The sequence below is a fragment of the Mytilus edulis genome, chromosome 4 (genome assembly GCF_963676685.1).
Source record: "Mytilus edulis chromosome 4, xbMytEdul2.2, whole genome shotgun sequence".
Taxonomy (NCBI): Eukaryota; Metazoa; Mollusca; class Bivalvia; order Mytilida; family Mytilidae; genus Mytilus; species Mytilus edulis.
The window spans coordinates 40,326,706-40,342,611 of record NC_092347.1 but is presented as its reverse complement, the minus strand read 5'-3'; the positions used below and the strand labels follow the sequence as shown (position 1 = coordinate 40,342,611).

Sequence of the window (15,906 nt, the reverse complement as noted above, 5' to 3'; positions counted from 1 at the left end):
CTCAAAATTTTGGCTAAAAACACTGACTTGATTGGTCGTTAAATTTGAAAACAGGATTACTCAAAAACTATTCATTGTAAATACACAATTTTTGATTATAGTTTAAAAAAAAATCTTTGATTTTTTCCACTTGTGTCAAATATTTTGGAAAAAGATCCAGAACGAGATTTCAACGAGACTGAAACGTCAGAAGAATACATCCTTTAGTAGGTATTATATATATATTTCATGACAAGCGTTTACAAGACTTTAGACAATCAACTAACCTGCATTTCCACTGTATCCATTGATAGTTAATATATAATTTGATGATCTAACTGCAAATGTACTGTACTCAGCATAATACATGTTGCCGTTGGTATCAACAAGTTCCACCCGTAGTTTATATGATCCACTGCTGGTTAGAATATTAAGATATTTGTTACCTAGTTAAAGAAATGACCATCAATGAAAAACTGTTTCATATCATTTGAGATTGTCATTTAAGGGACCGGTCAATATTTATTGGGGGGTTGGGACCGGTGCAATTCATATTTCTCCCTTTAAAAAAGTTTCTGTCCTTCCCTCAGAATATACCCAAAAAGTTTCTGTCCTATATGAAATATCTACTAAATAAGTATATGTCCTACCTAATCTTTGAATAAATCAAACAGACCATTGACTTTTAATGGTTTGCTTTTATAAATTGTTTTTTGGATGGAGAGTTGTCTCATTGGCACTAACACCACATATCCCTATATCTATTTAACTTCATTTTTATCAGATTAACACAGTTCAAATATATTAGTCCTTGAATTTGTCTGGAAATTTTAACTGATCTACTCCTTGAAGAAGAAAAACAAGGTTTCTTTTCAATTTCACCTTCTCAGTTTCACGAAGAGTAATTAACTACAATAGTTTATGAACAGTTTGTATTAGCTGTTTTTATGCCCCATTTATGGGCATTATCTTTTCTGGTCTCTGCGTCCGTCCGTGCGTCCCGCTTCAGGTTAAAGTTTTGATTAAAGTTTTTGGTCGAGGTAGTTTTTTTGATGAAGTTGAAGTCCAATCAACTTGAAACTTAGTACACATGTTCCCTATGATATGATCTTTCTAAATTAGAGATTTCCCACCATTTTCACGGTCAACTGACCACATAGAAAATGATATTTCGGATGGGGCATCCGTGTACTGGGGACACATTCTTGTTTAAATATATTTTTTTCTGTCTTTTGACTTTGTTTTTTTCTTTATTTTTAGTTAAAATATTTTATTGTTTTCCTTATTTTTTAAAGATGTATATTTTATTTATTCCTAGTACCTTTATTCAATGATCTGCATTTCATTAAATTGTACCACACTGATGGCAGTATATCATATTACTTTGAAAAGAATGATTAATTTTATAATTTTGGTTTGTTATTATTTATTTTTTAAACATGTATATCTTTTTCAACCTTTTCAAAATCATTTCATGATTGTCCTATAAACCTAAATATATAATGTCTATACTTGAAAATTGTATTTCCATTGTTGTTATTTGTTTGTTCCTCAATTTATATTGTTTCTTTGTTGTAATTAAATTTGTATAGCCTATTTTCTACATTTATACATATGCCATAAAAATATTGCTGTCCTATAGTGCTGAAGACTAAATAACTAGAAGTCCTATCAAAAATTAAGTATAAAATAAATAAATGTTCTACTACGTTTTGCACCGGTCCCAACCCCCAATAAATATTGACCGGTCCCTAAGACACTCAGGAAAAAAGGATAAATTATCACGATAAACTATTGTCTGTAATAAATAACAGTAATAAATGTATATTTCCACAATTTTATTGGGGTGCATACAATATGGAGATATGTATTAAGTTCTCAGATAGTAATATCTACCAGGAAGGTCGACGGACGGTATTTATCGGCCAATGATTATAAGCCAAAGTACGGAAGCCGTAAGGGGACACAAAAAAAATGAGAAAATATTTTTTTTAATTCGATATGATAATCCGAGATCTTGATTTAACAGCTTCGTTTTTATCGAGATAACGATATAATAAATCGAGATAACGATATAATAATCGAGATCTCGATATAATAAATCGAGATAACGATATAATAATCCGAGATCTCGATATAACTATTTCGTTTTATCGAGATAGCGATACATTTGTTATCGAGATCTCGGTAAAACGGTAATGTTTTATCGTGATCTCGAATTAAAAAACTATTTTTTTTTGTGTCCCCTTACGGCTTCCGTACCAAAGTCATATCGCATGGTGTTCTGTTGAAGAACAAAAGCTGGCAAAAAGTAAAACAATTGAAATGAGACAATTAAAGGCTTGATTAAACTTAACTCCTTTAAAGCTAGGAGTGAACTTAAATGGTTTGAACAAATTGTCGTCCGAACAAATTGTCGGTTTCTTTTCCTTACTAGTAACAGAATTTTATTAATTATCAAATTTATTGAAACATTTTTACAATTTTCATGAAAAAATGCCATGCTATAAAATGGCAAATTAAGAATAACAATTTTTGTTTTAAAAGTACACATATGATTTTGTTTGTAATTCAGTGGTTGTCGTTTGTTTATGTGTTACATATTTTTTTTTTACATAAATAAGGCCGTTAGTTTTCTCGTTTGAATTGTTTTACATTGTTTTATCGGGGCCTTTTATAGCTGACTATGCGGTATGGGCTTTGCTCATTGTTGAAGGCCGTACGGTGACTTATAGTTGTTAATGTCTGTGTCATTTTTGGTCTTTTGTGGATAGTTGTCTCATTGGCAATCATACCAGATCTTCTCTTTTTTATATATGATTTTGTTTGAATACAGGGGATAAAATGCTACAAAGTGTAGAATGTTAATTTGTACAAGGACTTTGAAGAAGTTGCACGTTTCTTGCAGAATGTAAAAAGATAATCTTTCAGGCGATAATAGTTGAGGAAAACTCGGATTGCTACTCCCTAAAGTATGGCAAAGTTGTCCTTAGATGGTGTTTTTTTTTTAAAGTTTAAGCTAATCAAGCTTTTAAAACATGCACATATCCTATCTTTACCCATGTATGGTTTCACAAAGTTTTGGTTTCCAGTGTAGATGACAGCTATCCCAGAAACACGTTTCTACGTACTGAAATTTGGATAGTGAATTATATGAATATTTTATTGGCATACTTCATATCAGTTCCTTGTGAATTAATGAATCACGTAATCTAACAGTAAAATGTGAATATAATCGAAACTTTCACAAAACTTCAAACTATGTAAATTGAGTACAAAGCAACACTCAGTTACGTTTGTATGTTATGTTATGTATTATAATATTATGTTAACTTTTGTCCAGGATTTTTGATGTCAAAATAAAACTGTGTGTATATTTTATAGCGGACGATGTCTGATCCTTAGCTCATAATTATTATTTGGTAGTATTTCTTTTTTTATGCCCCACCTACGATAGTAGAGGAGCAGGATTTTTTCTGGTATGTGCTTCCGTTCGTTCGTCCGTCCGTCCTTCCGATTGTTTGTCTGTTCATCCATTCGTCCCGCTTCAGGTTAAAGTTTTTGGTCAAGGTAATTTTTTATGAAGTTGAAGTCCAATCAACTTGAAACTTAGTACACATGTTCCCTATGATATGATCTTTCTAATTTCAATGCCAAGTTAAAGTTTTGATTGACCCAATTTCACGGTTCACTGAACATGGAAAATGATAGTGCGAGTGGGGCATCCGTGTACTATGGACACATTCTTGTTAAATATGTTTAAGGCAATGGTTAGAACTACAAAAAAGAGATTCAGATGTAGAAACACGGAGAATACTAGATACACATAGTCATTTATAGAAAATGTAGAAAGGAAATGATGTGATTATTTCAGAAACACATGACAAGCCATAAGATAGGTATGTGATGTTCAAATTATTAAAAGTAGACGCAAATAACGTTTTACAAATATAAATATTCTAAAAACTTCTAAATATATTTCATAGATCATCGTATCATCATTACAGCCAGGAACAAATTAATTGCTAACAATAGATTCATTGTAGGAAGATAATACATTTAAAAAACGATTAATATTTCAATTAAGATATACCCACCAAGCCAGAACTCGTGCTGAAGATTACCAAATCCATTCTCATATTCTACCCAAGTCCTCCGAAAATTTTCACTTCCATTAATTCTTCTTTGGAAAACCTTTAAAAAAGTAGTGAGATTGAAAATGAAACAAATATGTACCAAAGACTGCCGTATTTTCATGTAGTCAAGTTGACATGTTTTTTAATGTCAAATACAAGCTAAAGAGGGGTGTCCTTTTGAGTGGTGTATAAATATGCAGTCGTGTATGATCACAATGAAAACATAAACATCGATGTTCCTTCTGAACTAAGACTGACGTGTCCTAGTAACTGTACGTTTGAGAAAAAGCACGAGGGATTATTAATGAGCCAACTGCGATACAAAAAATTATGAGACAATAAAATATTATGAACGTGTATTTTTCATCTTTCGAGTGATTAAAGAGAACTTGAAAGTTGTAGTCAATATGAATTCGAAACATTAGTCTTATCCATGCTACAAGATGCGTATAACTATGACTTTATCTCCTACTATATATAAGCTCAAATTAGAAAACAATTAATAGAGTTTATTACACTCAGATCGTAAAGGACTGACACGCAAAGACAAGAAACTTCTATGGGATACCCAAATCTACAAAATCAAACACTAAGCACAATATTTAAAGAAATTGCTACATTTTATTTCTATGTTTCATGTTCAAGTGTCCAAAAATAACATTGATGTCTGTCATACGAAGCACACATCCTGAGCACTTTCCTGGATATATATATTAATAACTTGTCTTATCGCGCTTCTTTATGGATGACAAAGACATGCGAAACCATTTACAACAAATCTTTAAGCACAATATTCCATTTTTATCGTTTTATTTGATGTCGTAAATTTATAAACAAATATTTCGCACAGTAACGGTTAGATAGCATTTTTATGTTAGAAGAATTCCCAAGAAAGTTAGTTCCACGACCGAATAAACAAACCATACGAAATTAAGAAATTAACTACAGACTAAAGAACACTTATTTCAGTTTTGATGGTCAAACGTTTAAACAAGTGTCTGGAATAGCGATGGGAACCAAAAAAGTTTAACGTTTGCTAATGTGGAAAGGGCAAGATATTTGAAATGACAGCAGTGTTAGTCAAGTACACCTTTTTTAATAAAAAAAACCCAAACAAAATAAAAAAAGAAGATGTGGAATGATTGCCAATGAGACAAATCTCCAAAGGGACCAAAATGACACAGAAATTACCAACTATAGGTCATCGTACGACCTTCAACAATGAGCAAAGCCCATACCGCATAGTCAGCTATAGAAAGCCCCGAAATGACCATGTAAAACAATTCAAACGAGAAAACTAACGGCCTTATTTGTGTACAAAAAATGAACGAAAAACAAAGATGTAACACATTAACAAACGACAACCACTGAATTACAGGCTGCTAACTTTAACAGACACATTCATACATAATGTGGCGGCGTTAAACATGATAGCGGGATCAAAACCCTCCCCTAACCTGGGACAGTGGTATAACAGTACAACATAAGAACGAACTATACAAATCAGTTGAAAAAGGCTTAACTCATCAGATGGTGAAAAATACAAGTGGACGTGGCAAGTTAATCCATTTTTGGAAAATTAAACAGAACAAATATTCATTTAAGGTCTCATGTTAGGGTTAAAAAACAAATTTCAGAAATCAAAAGCTCACGCACATCAAACGAATGGATAACAACTGTGACATATTCCTGACTTGGTACAGGCATTTTCTTTTGTAGAAAATGGTGGATTAAAATTGGTTTTAAAGCTAGATAAACCTCTCGCTTGTATGACAGTAGCATACAATTCCATTATATTGGCAATGATGTGTGAACAAAACAAACAGACGTAATTGTTATAAATGTCAAAAATATGGATACATTTTCATAATTGTGTTATTACGATATGGTTATTATAATATTGATTTATCTTGGTATACTTTGTTTTGTATGGTCTTATAATATTTTTTTAATGCATCTAAATGGTTTGATTATAGTCGTTTACAAATAATAATACAATTGTGCAGTATAAAAATCACTGGAACAATCATAGATCCTGATGGAATGATTATAACTTTCATTTTGACTTGCATTTTAATTCCGGAATTATCATAATAAATGATGCGTTATTTAACCTTCTACATTGTTCTAGAAGTTTCCTTTCTTCAGTTTACTAAGAGTTTCTCTTCCATTAAAAAACTCACCATAGATACAAGATTAAAATTTTGTATATAAAATATAGTCATTTTTTACATTTATTATAGTGTTCTATAAGTTTCTGTGACAACTATATACATGTACTCCGAATTTAGACATATCAGACATTGATATACTTGTATTCTCAGGAGTTCATTGAAGTTGTTAGATGGACACTTTCATTTACATGTTGACGTTAAATACATCATAGATTAAAAGAAGAATTCCGAATAAAGGAAAGTCAAAGGATATTTTAATAATTAATTTGACAGTTCCATTTCTATAATATTTCATGTAAACTTTGTTAATAATAAATCTTGTTAAATGTTATCATTGATGTGTGTCTTTTTTGGCTACAATTTAAAGGTGATTTCTGGCAGAAACAATAATGAATCAAGTCGCCACACTGTTTACAGAGATGGTAAGCATGTATATAAATTCGAAAAAAAAACAGACACCAATACTAGGAAATCATGAATATTACTAACTGAAAGTCAAAATAATTATACGTGAATAAAAACACCAATCAACAAAAAGTTTAACCAACTCTACAATTTGCGACAAACTGTGATATTGTTAAAGGCAAATATGTATCTTTGCTTTTTAAGCAAAGTCTTATGTATTAAACATTACGCATTCAAAGTATTAAGTACTAATTTTGTGAAAATGACTATCGCTATTCACCTTAAGAAACATATTGATATCCTGCTTGCTTCCATTTGGAATAGTTTTGTTAAAAAATGAAAATGTTTGTTAAATACACCGTTACAGTTCTCGCAGTTTTCGATGCATTAAAGTAGTAATAATTATTTTTGGCACGGACAATACATGATACATTTGTACATAATTACTCATTTAAACAAAGACTTGTTCAATTATTGAAAAACTGGATGCAAGTAATTCGGTGAAGTGTTATTTTGAATGATCTAATAAAACATTAACTTCCGCCACCAACACAAAAAAAAAGAAGAAAAAAACCTAAATAACAGAAAAGTTTTTTTTATAAATTTTTATTGTAATCATTTAAAGAAAAATCGACTACCCGCTCTAAAGAACGCTTTCATAAAATCTGAGAACACATTGACATTTTACTAATTATTAAGCAATCGTTACTTGTATGTATTTTGTAAATATTACCGTCCAGCCGCCATTTGTCATGTCGCAAAACACCTGTAAACCCTCTGCAGTCTTATTTGGGTATATTGTATAAACTCCACTTTCGTTTCTGATGTTTAATTTTTTCAAATTAGTACAATCGTCTTCATCAATAACTGAAATGTAACAGTAACTTGATAAGGATTTACTAATAAGATATGAGCATTAAAAAAATATTATATCACATCAAGGAACACATCTTAATTATAATATTATGTTAAAAGTGAAATTATATAAAAAGCAATGTTTCGACAATTATAACCCAAGTGACAAACTGTGTCCACACTTTTTCTATTGTTGAGACGTCCGTTTAATTAAACAGCTATATTCCTGAAAAGCCAGTTGATGAGTTAGATCTTATGTCAACCTGTTTGCCATATTTTTCTTAGATTATTGTTTTGCCATAAAGCAGGTCTTTGTTATCCAGGTTCGAATTATATAGCCGGTTTAGATAATAACTGGCTGTAAGCAAAGAGCTGGGCTTGCTGTTGAAGGTTGTAAGGTGACCCATATTTGCTTACATTAACGTCATTGTACAATTGTGGATAGTTGTATCAAAGCAATCATACCACATGTCCTCATTATTAGATAAAGATTCGTTAAAACATATATTCACCAATTCAACTCGAATTGTAATATTTGGTTAATAACATACATATAAACATTACAAGAAGTACAAAGGAAACAATTTAACATGAATGGACTCGTTATAGGGTATTAGCATTTCGTATGTATTTAAGACTAGCCGTTATCTATTATCCATCGGGACAACCTTTCGAAGAATACCGATGGTCTATATTTCGACAAAATACATTTAAAAGTCCTTAACTGATTCAATATATACATGATATATATCAGCACGATTCATTTAAGTACCAATGAAATTTTCTTTGTCAAAACGGACAACTAAGCTGCAATACAACTTTTCCGTTTGAACAAAAATTATTATTTCTGGTGATGAAAACGAGATCCCAACAATTACACTATTGTCATATTTTACAAAAACATGACTGCCATTTATTGTACAGATCCTTTACATCTGTCAACTGATCACTGATGGCAACTGTAAATTTCGTTTTTTGTCAATTCAAGTCAGTCTTCTTCATAATCATGCCGAAGGAGTCTAAACCTTTTTTCCGTTTTAAATGAAATTTAACAGATGCAAAATTTTCATTTATCAAACTATGACAATAATTATTTCTAAGTTCTACGAGTGAATTAGAAATATGGTCAGTTAACCATTAGAAAAGTTAGCATTTATAATTTAGACAGCACACATACACACATAATATCGCTTTTTTTTCAAACCAAAAATCAGGACAAATGGCTTATATTGATTTGAGAAATTGCGTTCTCTTTTACACAAAGTATATGTGCATGCTGATTTATCTGAAGAAAAGTCACCAGCAGTGTTTAAATACAGTGAAAGAAGCTTAATTTTAGAGCATCTTATGCCCATAATAAACAGAAGCATACACCAAACACGATCAAAACATAACAAAAATGCACTTGTGCCAATAATGTCACTATGTGTTTTTCATTCAGTAGCTCAATAGCGTAAGAAAACTCAATTGTGATTGTAAAAAGTTTAGTGAAATACAAATATTAAAAAAAAAGAGAATTGTCCTGTCAACTTTAAAAGTTTGTTCGTTATTAATTTATATATATAATACACAGAGCTAAAGATCTTTTTCTTGATTTCGATATCTTATTAATGTTCTAATGTTCTTATCTGCTTTTCTCCATTGACCTGACCGGTGCAAAGTTTGGTCATACATATTGTGACAATACATACTAGTAATACTATGTTAAATTGAAGAAAAAAACTTTATACCTTTAGATCTTTTGTAAAAACACGATAAACAACTTGTTTTACCTTCATATTCTTTGACGCAAACTACGCCTCCATCGTTTGTTCCTTCACATATTTCTCCAGGTTTACAGGGATTTCCAAGGCATGTGTCGTACAAAGGATCCTGATTTTATAAATGATAGATATCTTTTACTAGTCTTTATCTTCGTATTTGTTTCGTCCTTCTTACTGATGTAATTCGAGAGACACTACAGTGAGTTGACTGTTAGTGTTGCTCTCCACCAATTGCAACTCATTCAAAATTTTGACCAAATTGCAATTTGTTTTATTAAACCAAATTGTTAAACTGGTCAGAATATTGAACAAATTGTTCAGTCAAAATGTGAAAGTGCAAGGTGATAAAATAAAATATACTTACAATCCTATAAGACTTTAACTCCACTTTAATGATGTTGTGACAACATTAGTTTATCAGTTTGTATAGTTATATTATAGTCATTTCCATGCTGAAGAGGAACTGTTTATTTTGAATTGCTATAAAATTGTCCAAACTAAGCTTTTATATAATTTTTCTTTCTAAAAGTATTCTATATTTATAAGAATCAGATATCATTTTAAATAAAACATCATATATTCAGTAAAATATGTGTGAAATAACAATATGCTATTGATAAGTGTTCAGGGGAGATAACCTAAAATATTATTCTTTTGAATAAAAACTTTTTGAAAGAAAAGTTATTATCTCCCCCATGGAAACTTCCTACAAACATATATTTCAATTTTACACATATTTTACTGAATATGAAATGTTTTAATTCACATAATGTCTGATTCTTATAAATATAGAATACTTTTAGAAAGAAAAACTATATGAAAGCTTAGTTTGGACAATTTAATAGCAATTCAAAATAAACAGTTCCCCTTCAGCATGGAAATGAATATAATATAACTATACAAACTGATAAACTAATTTTGTCACAACATCATTAAAGTGGAGTTAAAGTCTTATAGGATTGTAAGTATATTTTATTTTATCACCTTGCACTTTCATGACTTGGCTGTGGTTTTCTACAGCAGTTGGTTAAAATTTCTGACCAGTTGAACAATTTGATTTTATAAAACAAATTGCAATTTGGTCAAAATTTTGAATGAGTTGCAATTGGTGGAGAGTAACACTAACAGTCAACTCACTGTAACACGTTCACCAAGGAGTACCACTGACATGTAGTTTAGAAGTAATCATCAACATTTTTTCATACATTTATTTTGATTAATAAATGAAAAAAGAAAGATTATTACACGTCTACTTAAAATTGTTTTATATACTCACTTTACGTGTAGCTACGTTTTTGTGGATGTCTTTATGACCCATATCTCGAAAACAAGCACATTGACCCCTTTATTTTTTTGGCTTTTTTATTCCTCAATTAATCCCTTATCAATATAGACTAGTGTTATGGAAAGCTATTTATTTTTAAACTGAGCAGCAAACTTCCTTAATAGCACGGACAACAAAATTAGCAGAATAATTTAACTGCTATAACATATTCATGGTCGTATTACAGTAACTTAAGCCTTCTACTCTAATGAGGAAGGTAGATATGCAATTTGAACTTAGTGGAGGTGTGATGAGATTTTTCTTATTCTTCTTGACATCATTGGTGTACGTTTCGACAATACAGTTGATTGGTTGTAAGCAGTCACATAGACAGCGATTGCGCCCCTTTCATATCAGACTTGTTCCTGTACTGTTTAGAATGTTTATGGGCAAATTCAATAAAACTTCGTCTTAATTGCATTTACTTAATAAATTCCCGTATTCTTGATGATATTTTTTCGTGAAATAATTAATAACTTCTAAATATACTGCCAAAATCTACATAAAGGACTTATGGTAAACAAATCAGATATTAAAGATAATAATTGTATTCGTAGATTTAGATATTTCAAATCTACACAAAGACGTCGACAAAAGAGAAGATTTTTCGTTCCTTATTGTTATTTCCCCCTTTTAATGTACGGTGATGTTCTTTTGGGACTTAAATACAAGCGTAATAACATTTCTCTTTTTATGGGGATGTTATATACTGCTGTGGTAAACTTATATCTTTGAAAGTGAATTTGTAAGATCAGCGATTTTATAAAATCCTTGGAAAAATTAGTGATTTTGTAAAAAATATTGTTAGAGATTTTACAAAATCCCTAATTATAAGTATGAACTTTATATTAGAAATGGGTTTTTTCTTAATACAACTTATTAAACCAATAATTTTGAAATGATTTTTTTAATAAATAATAGTAGTGAAAACTATTGTACAGTGATTATTACTAGCGAAAACTATTGTACAGTGATGAATACTAGTGAAAAATATTGTATAGTGATTAATTGTAGTGAAAACTATTGTACAGTGATTAAAAATAATATGAATATGAACTGATATTAAGACGATAGTTGTCTTATGTTTGCATGATAAGTTTGGGTGACGTACATCACCTGTTACACACTTGCCCTGCTTTTTGACAGACACACCTATTGTTTTCACATCTATTCTTTTTAAGAACATTCACATTAAACAAACAACATTGTCCATCCCAAAAGGGAAGACTGTTTGAATAACTGCTTGTTGAACAGCTATGAAATTGTCCATTGTTGGACTCAAAAGCAAGAAATGTGTGGGTTCCAGCTGGTTTCTATTTCTACCCTAACAAAATGCTATGTTTGAATAAAGACCAGTATGTTTAAAATGTCTTCAAGACATGCATAAAATTCGAAATCTTCAACTGATGAATACGTTTTTTTACATATTGAAAAACTTCTTATCTAAGTTAAACAAAAATTGACTTTTGATTTGATTCTGATATAAAGAAGAAACATTTTAAACTTTTTATTCCTTTGTGTTTGTACACATGTAATATAATATAATAAATTATTATTTTGTCTATATAAATGTCTTAAAGAGGCTACAAATTAAAAATACAAATATAATTTGGAATATATTATATATACAAATTTTCACATTAAGATGTTCTAGTCTTGATGTACATGTAATAATTACCACTGGATCACATATTCTAAACGAATCAATTTCTTATTCTTTCCATGTGGGTTTTCTTCTCTGATAACGGTAATCAATGCGATGTTCTCATTTATTACAATATACTCATTAAGGTTTATTTAACCTCAAACTTGTTGAGTGCAACTTCTGGAGACTTTATATTCGATTTTTTAGATAAAAATGCTTTCTTTAATATACTTTTTTTTTTACAAATTCACTCAATTTAATAAGGGTCTGAGCTGTTGTATTTTAGACTAGCAATACTCCAGTACAACAGGTAAGTAAATACTATTACCAGAATGTATTCAAACCGAATGAGACAAAATCGAAGTTAATACGAGAATTATTTTCCTGAAATTTGATTTAGATTCTAAATTATTTCAAAGAAAAGACTGACAATTTCCAGCAATCAAAAGGTAAAAACACTTACAATGAATACTAACCAGGGTTAATATCTTTTTGTATGTAAAGGCTATTTCACAGAGTATGCAATACATTTAAATTGAACTATATTTAATCATGTAGATTCGTTCCTTCAAGACGAGAGTATCAAATATATATATATATAATTTTTACATCCAGTTGGTCCATTCTGTTTAGAAAAATGTCTAGAGTATGCAATTCATTTAAATTGAACTATATTTAATCATGTAGATTCGTTCCTTCAAGACGAGAGTATCAAATATATATATATATATTTTACATCCAGTTGGGTCATTCTGTTTAGAAAAATGTCTCATTTCCAAGTTTAAATGTCAAACCTCTCTGTTCAAAAGTAAAATCACAAAAATACTGAACTCCGAGGATAATTCAAAACGGAAAGTCCCCAGTCAAATGGCAAAATCAAATGATAAAACACATCAAACGAATTGACAATGATTGTCATATTCCTCACTTGGAACAGGCATTTACTTACGTAGAAAATAGTGGATTGAACCTGGTTTTACAGCGCTAAACCTCTCCCGTGAATGACAGTTGCACCAAATTCCCCTATATTGACAACGATGCGTCAAAGATGTGTCAAAAGATTGAATTAATATCTGTCAATTTGCAAGTGAAAAACATCAAAATGGAAGTGAGAAATATCGAGTTTGAAGTTAAATATGGTCAACACGTAACTGGAAAATGTACATTAGGAACATCGAAATGTCACATTGTGTGCCTTAAAAACTTCTTTAAGGTAATATTTTAACTATTCAGAAGCGTTCGGAACGTGTAAATACGTCAACTGATTTTGTTTGACATCGGAAATATACCTATGTCACATTGTTATATGCCAAAGACGATATATAACAGTTTTGCAGATTTGTTCTTTTATTGCATTTTTCGTAAAACTTGACTTTTCTGTCGCAAATATCCGTTTCGCGTCGCAATGTGTTCTCAATTTGAACAGTAAAATAGCCGTTTTTCCAAGGACAAGCTTAAAATACAATATAGTTTTTTCCTAAGTAGAATGTTGCTTAACGTCCTTGGTGCATCTCTTTATGGTCCAAGGACACAGTTATCGTCCTTTGGGTTTCGTTGTCTACGAATATAGTCCCTAGAGTGAACAGTGTATAACTTGTTTTTTTTTTATTTGATACACTTTACCAATTAATTTCTTGGTATTTAATGCATGAAATATTAAGTAGGGGGATGAAATTACATGTTAAAAAATTTTGGGTGCTGAATCTTTATGTTGAAAAGTGATGTGGTCCGGTTTAAAAAGGTCAAATTTTATTACGTCCGAAGCTTTCAAACTTAATTTTAGACCCCCTTAAAACAGAATTGTTGAGATGGAGCTAGTAGAAGTTTCTAATTTTGATATTATTTGTCTCACTAGTAGTTCACTAGAAGTTCACTACACTGTAAAAATCTTTTTTTACATTTTTTTTAATTTGAATTTATTGTCTAAAAGAAATGCACTACGAAATAACTGTGTTCTCGGGCCATATATCAAATTTTTGTTCTCTTTTCTGTCTTCTGTCGCTAACAAATAACGTTTCTGATATTATACCTACCCCTCTGTAATGATCAACTTCCACATATATAAATCCGACCTCGTTCAAGAAGTCACTAGAAGAGACATATGGTGGTTGGTAGTTCAGTTCGCAGTGTAATAAATGTCTGTTATAGTTGTAAGAATGACATCTTGGTCTCCTGATACATTTGTCAAAACACATCCTTGGGGATATGTTTTCAAATGTACTAACTCTGTATCTATCGAATTTCGTATCCAACCTGTCTGGGTTTATACGAAAAATTCCAGATTTGTATTGTTCTGTGGATACTAGAAGCATATTACCTAAAAGAAGCAACAATCGTCCAAAAATGAATAACATGTCGTTAGTAAGCTCTGAAAGCGTCCTATTCTTTAAACGAATGTTTATGGATGCTATTTTATTTATTCTTTAATGCCTTTCACCGTCCTTCAAATGAGTATGCGTAGTTGTACATGTGATATATATTCTAAAGACTTCCGTGAATCGTATTCCCAATTATCCAATCATGAGCGCTAACATGTGTAGTTAAAGTATTGCTACGGATAAATATTGCAAAGTCGGTCCCGGTTCGTCACTTTGAGTAGTCCTATTATAATTACTTCAATTAATCAGCTTATGAATAAAGTGGCAAACACTGTACAAAATATGCCCTTACTGTATGTTTCAATATATTTCAATTACAGAAAACAACAAAACAATATTTTTTAAGTTAGAAAGCCCAGAATCCCTAACTTTTTATTGAAATTTTATTAACAAGTTCGAATGTATCATTTATCCAACTAGAAACAACAAACTGAGGGAAGATACAAAATGTAATGTGCACGATTAAAAAATTAGAAACAGCAAAGATCTTTAAACACAACAACATTAAATTAATACCAAATGTGTATTAATAACTTCGACTGAAACAATAGGCTAAATTATGTATTTTAGAAAAGTAGACTAAAGTCCTAAAGTGGGACCAATTGTCTGAAAAATGTTGAAATATGATTTATAAGATTTTGATGATATCATCTTGTGTGTATTTGTTTTAAGGGTCAGTTTGATTCTTCAAGTTCAATTTTTCATGACATAGAAGTAATTTGAATATACGTTTCTTATATTTTTTAGGAAATGGCAATGGCATGATGTAGTAAAAAGTAAAATCACAAAAATCGGGAATAGTAACTAAAAAAATAGAAAAATAAAGGTTGACAAACTGCTGAAAAATGTTGAAGATAGCAATTGCTAATTATCATTTATCAAATCTTAAGAATTTTATTTAATAATTGATTGATGCCACAGGCAGGATAAACCTCAAAACAACATTTTTAAAAGTTATATTTCAATGTGAAAACATAAGGGGTAAGAACTTTAGAAATATGTTTAATCGAACATCAAGACGTCCCTGCTTTATATCATATTCATTTCTTTTTACGGATTTCTTTTGGGTGAATATATACAGTTACGTACAAGTATGGGAGAGTTTCGTCGCCTTGTTGTTAATACAAAGGAAAATAAGAATGAAATTACATGTATGGCATTAGTTAGGCCGTAGATATTGAAGGTGCAAAATACATGACCGACAAAATAAAATTTTCAGTTTTTTTAAATCATCTGGCACCCACCTG

At 30.5% G+C, this 15,906-nt stretch overlaps 1 protein-coding gene across 1 annotated transcript; it reads right to left on the bottom strand.

The window, feature by feature from the left end:
- Window positions 1-261: 261 nt before the first annotated feature.
- On the bottom strand, window positions 262-14,713 carry LOC139519689 (uncharacterized). The gene is made up of 5 exons (XM_071311905.1): window positions 14,315-14,713; window positions 9,322-9,421; window positions 7,428-7,561; window positions 4,077-4,173; window positions 262-425 (listed from the first exon to the last, which is right to left on the bottom strand). The coding sequence occupies exons 1-5, from the start codon at window positions 14,633-14,635 to the stop codon at window positions 262-264; spliced, it is 816 nt and encodes a 271-aa protein (XP_071168006.1). The 5' UTR covers window positions 14,636-14,713.
- Between the last annotated feature and the right edge of the window lie 1,193 nt (window positions 14,714-15,906).

Coding starts and splice junctions, on each gene's coding strand:
- LOC139519689 (XM_071311905.1), bottom strand. CDS start 14,635: ATGTTATTCATTTTTGGACGATTGTTGCTTCTTTTAGGTAATATGCTT. Junction 9,422..14,314: donor AAGTTGATCATTACAGAGGG/GTAGGTATAATA, acceptor TTATAAAATCAG/GATCCTTTGTACGACACATG. Junction 4,174..7,427: donor TGACAAATGGCGGCTGGACG/GTAATATTTACA, acceptor ACTTTTTTAAAG/GTTTTCCAAAGAAGAATTAA.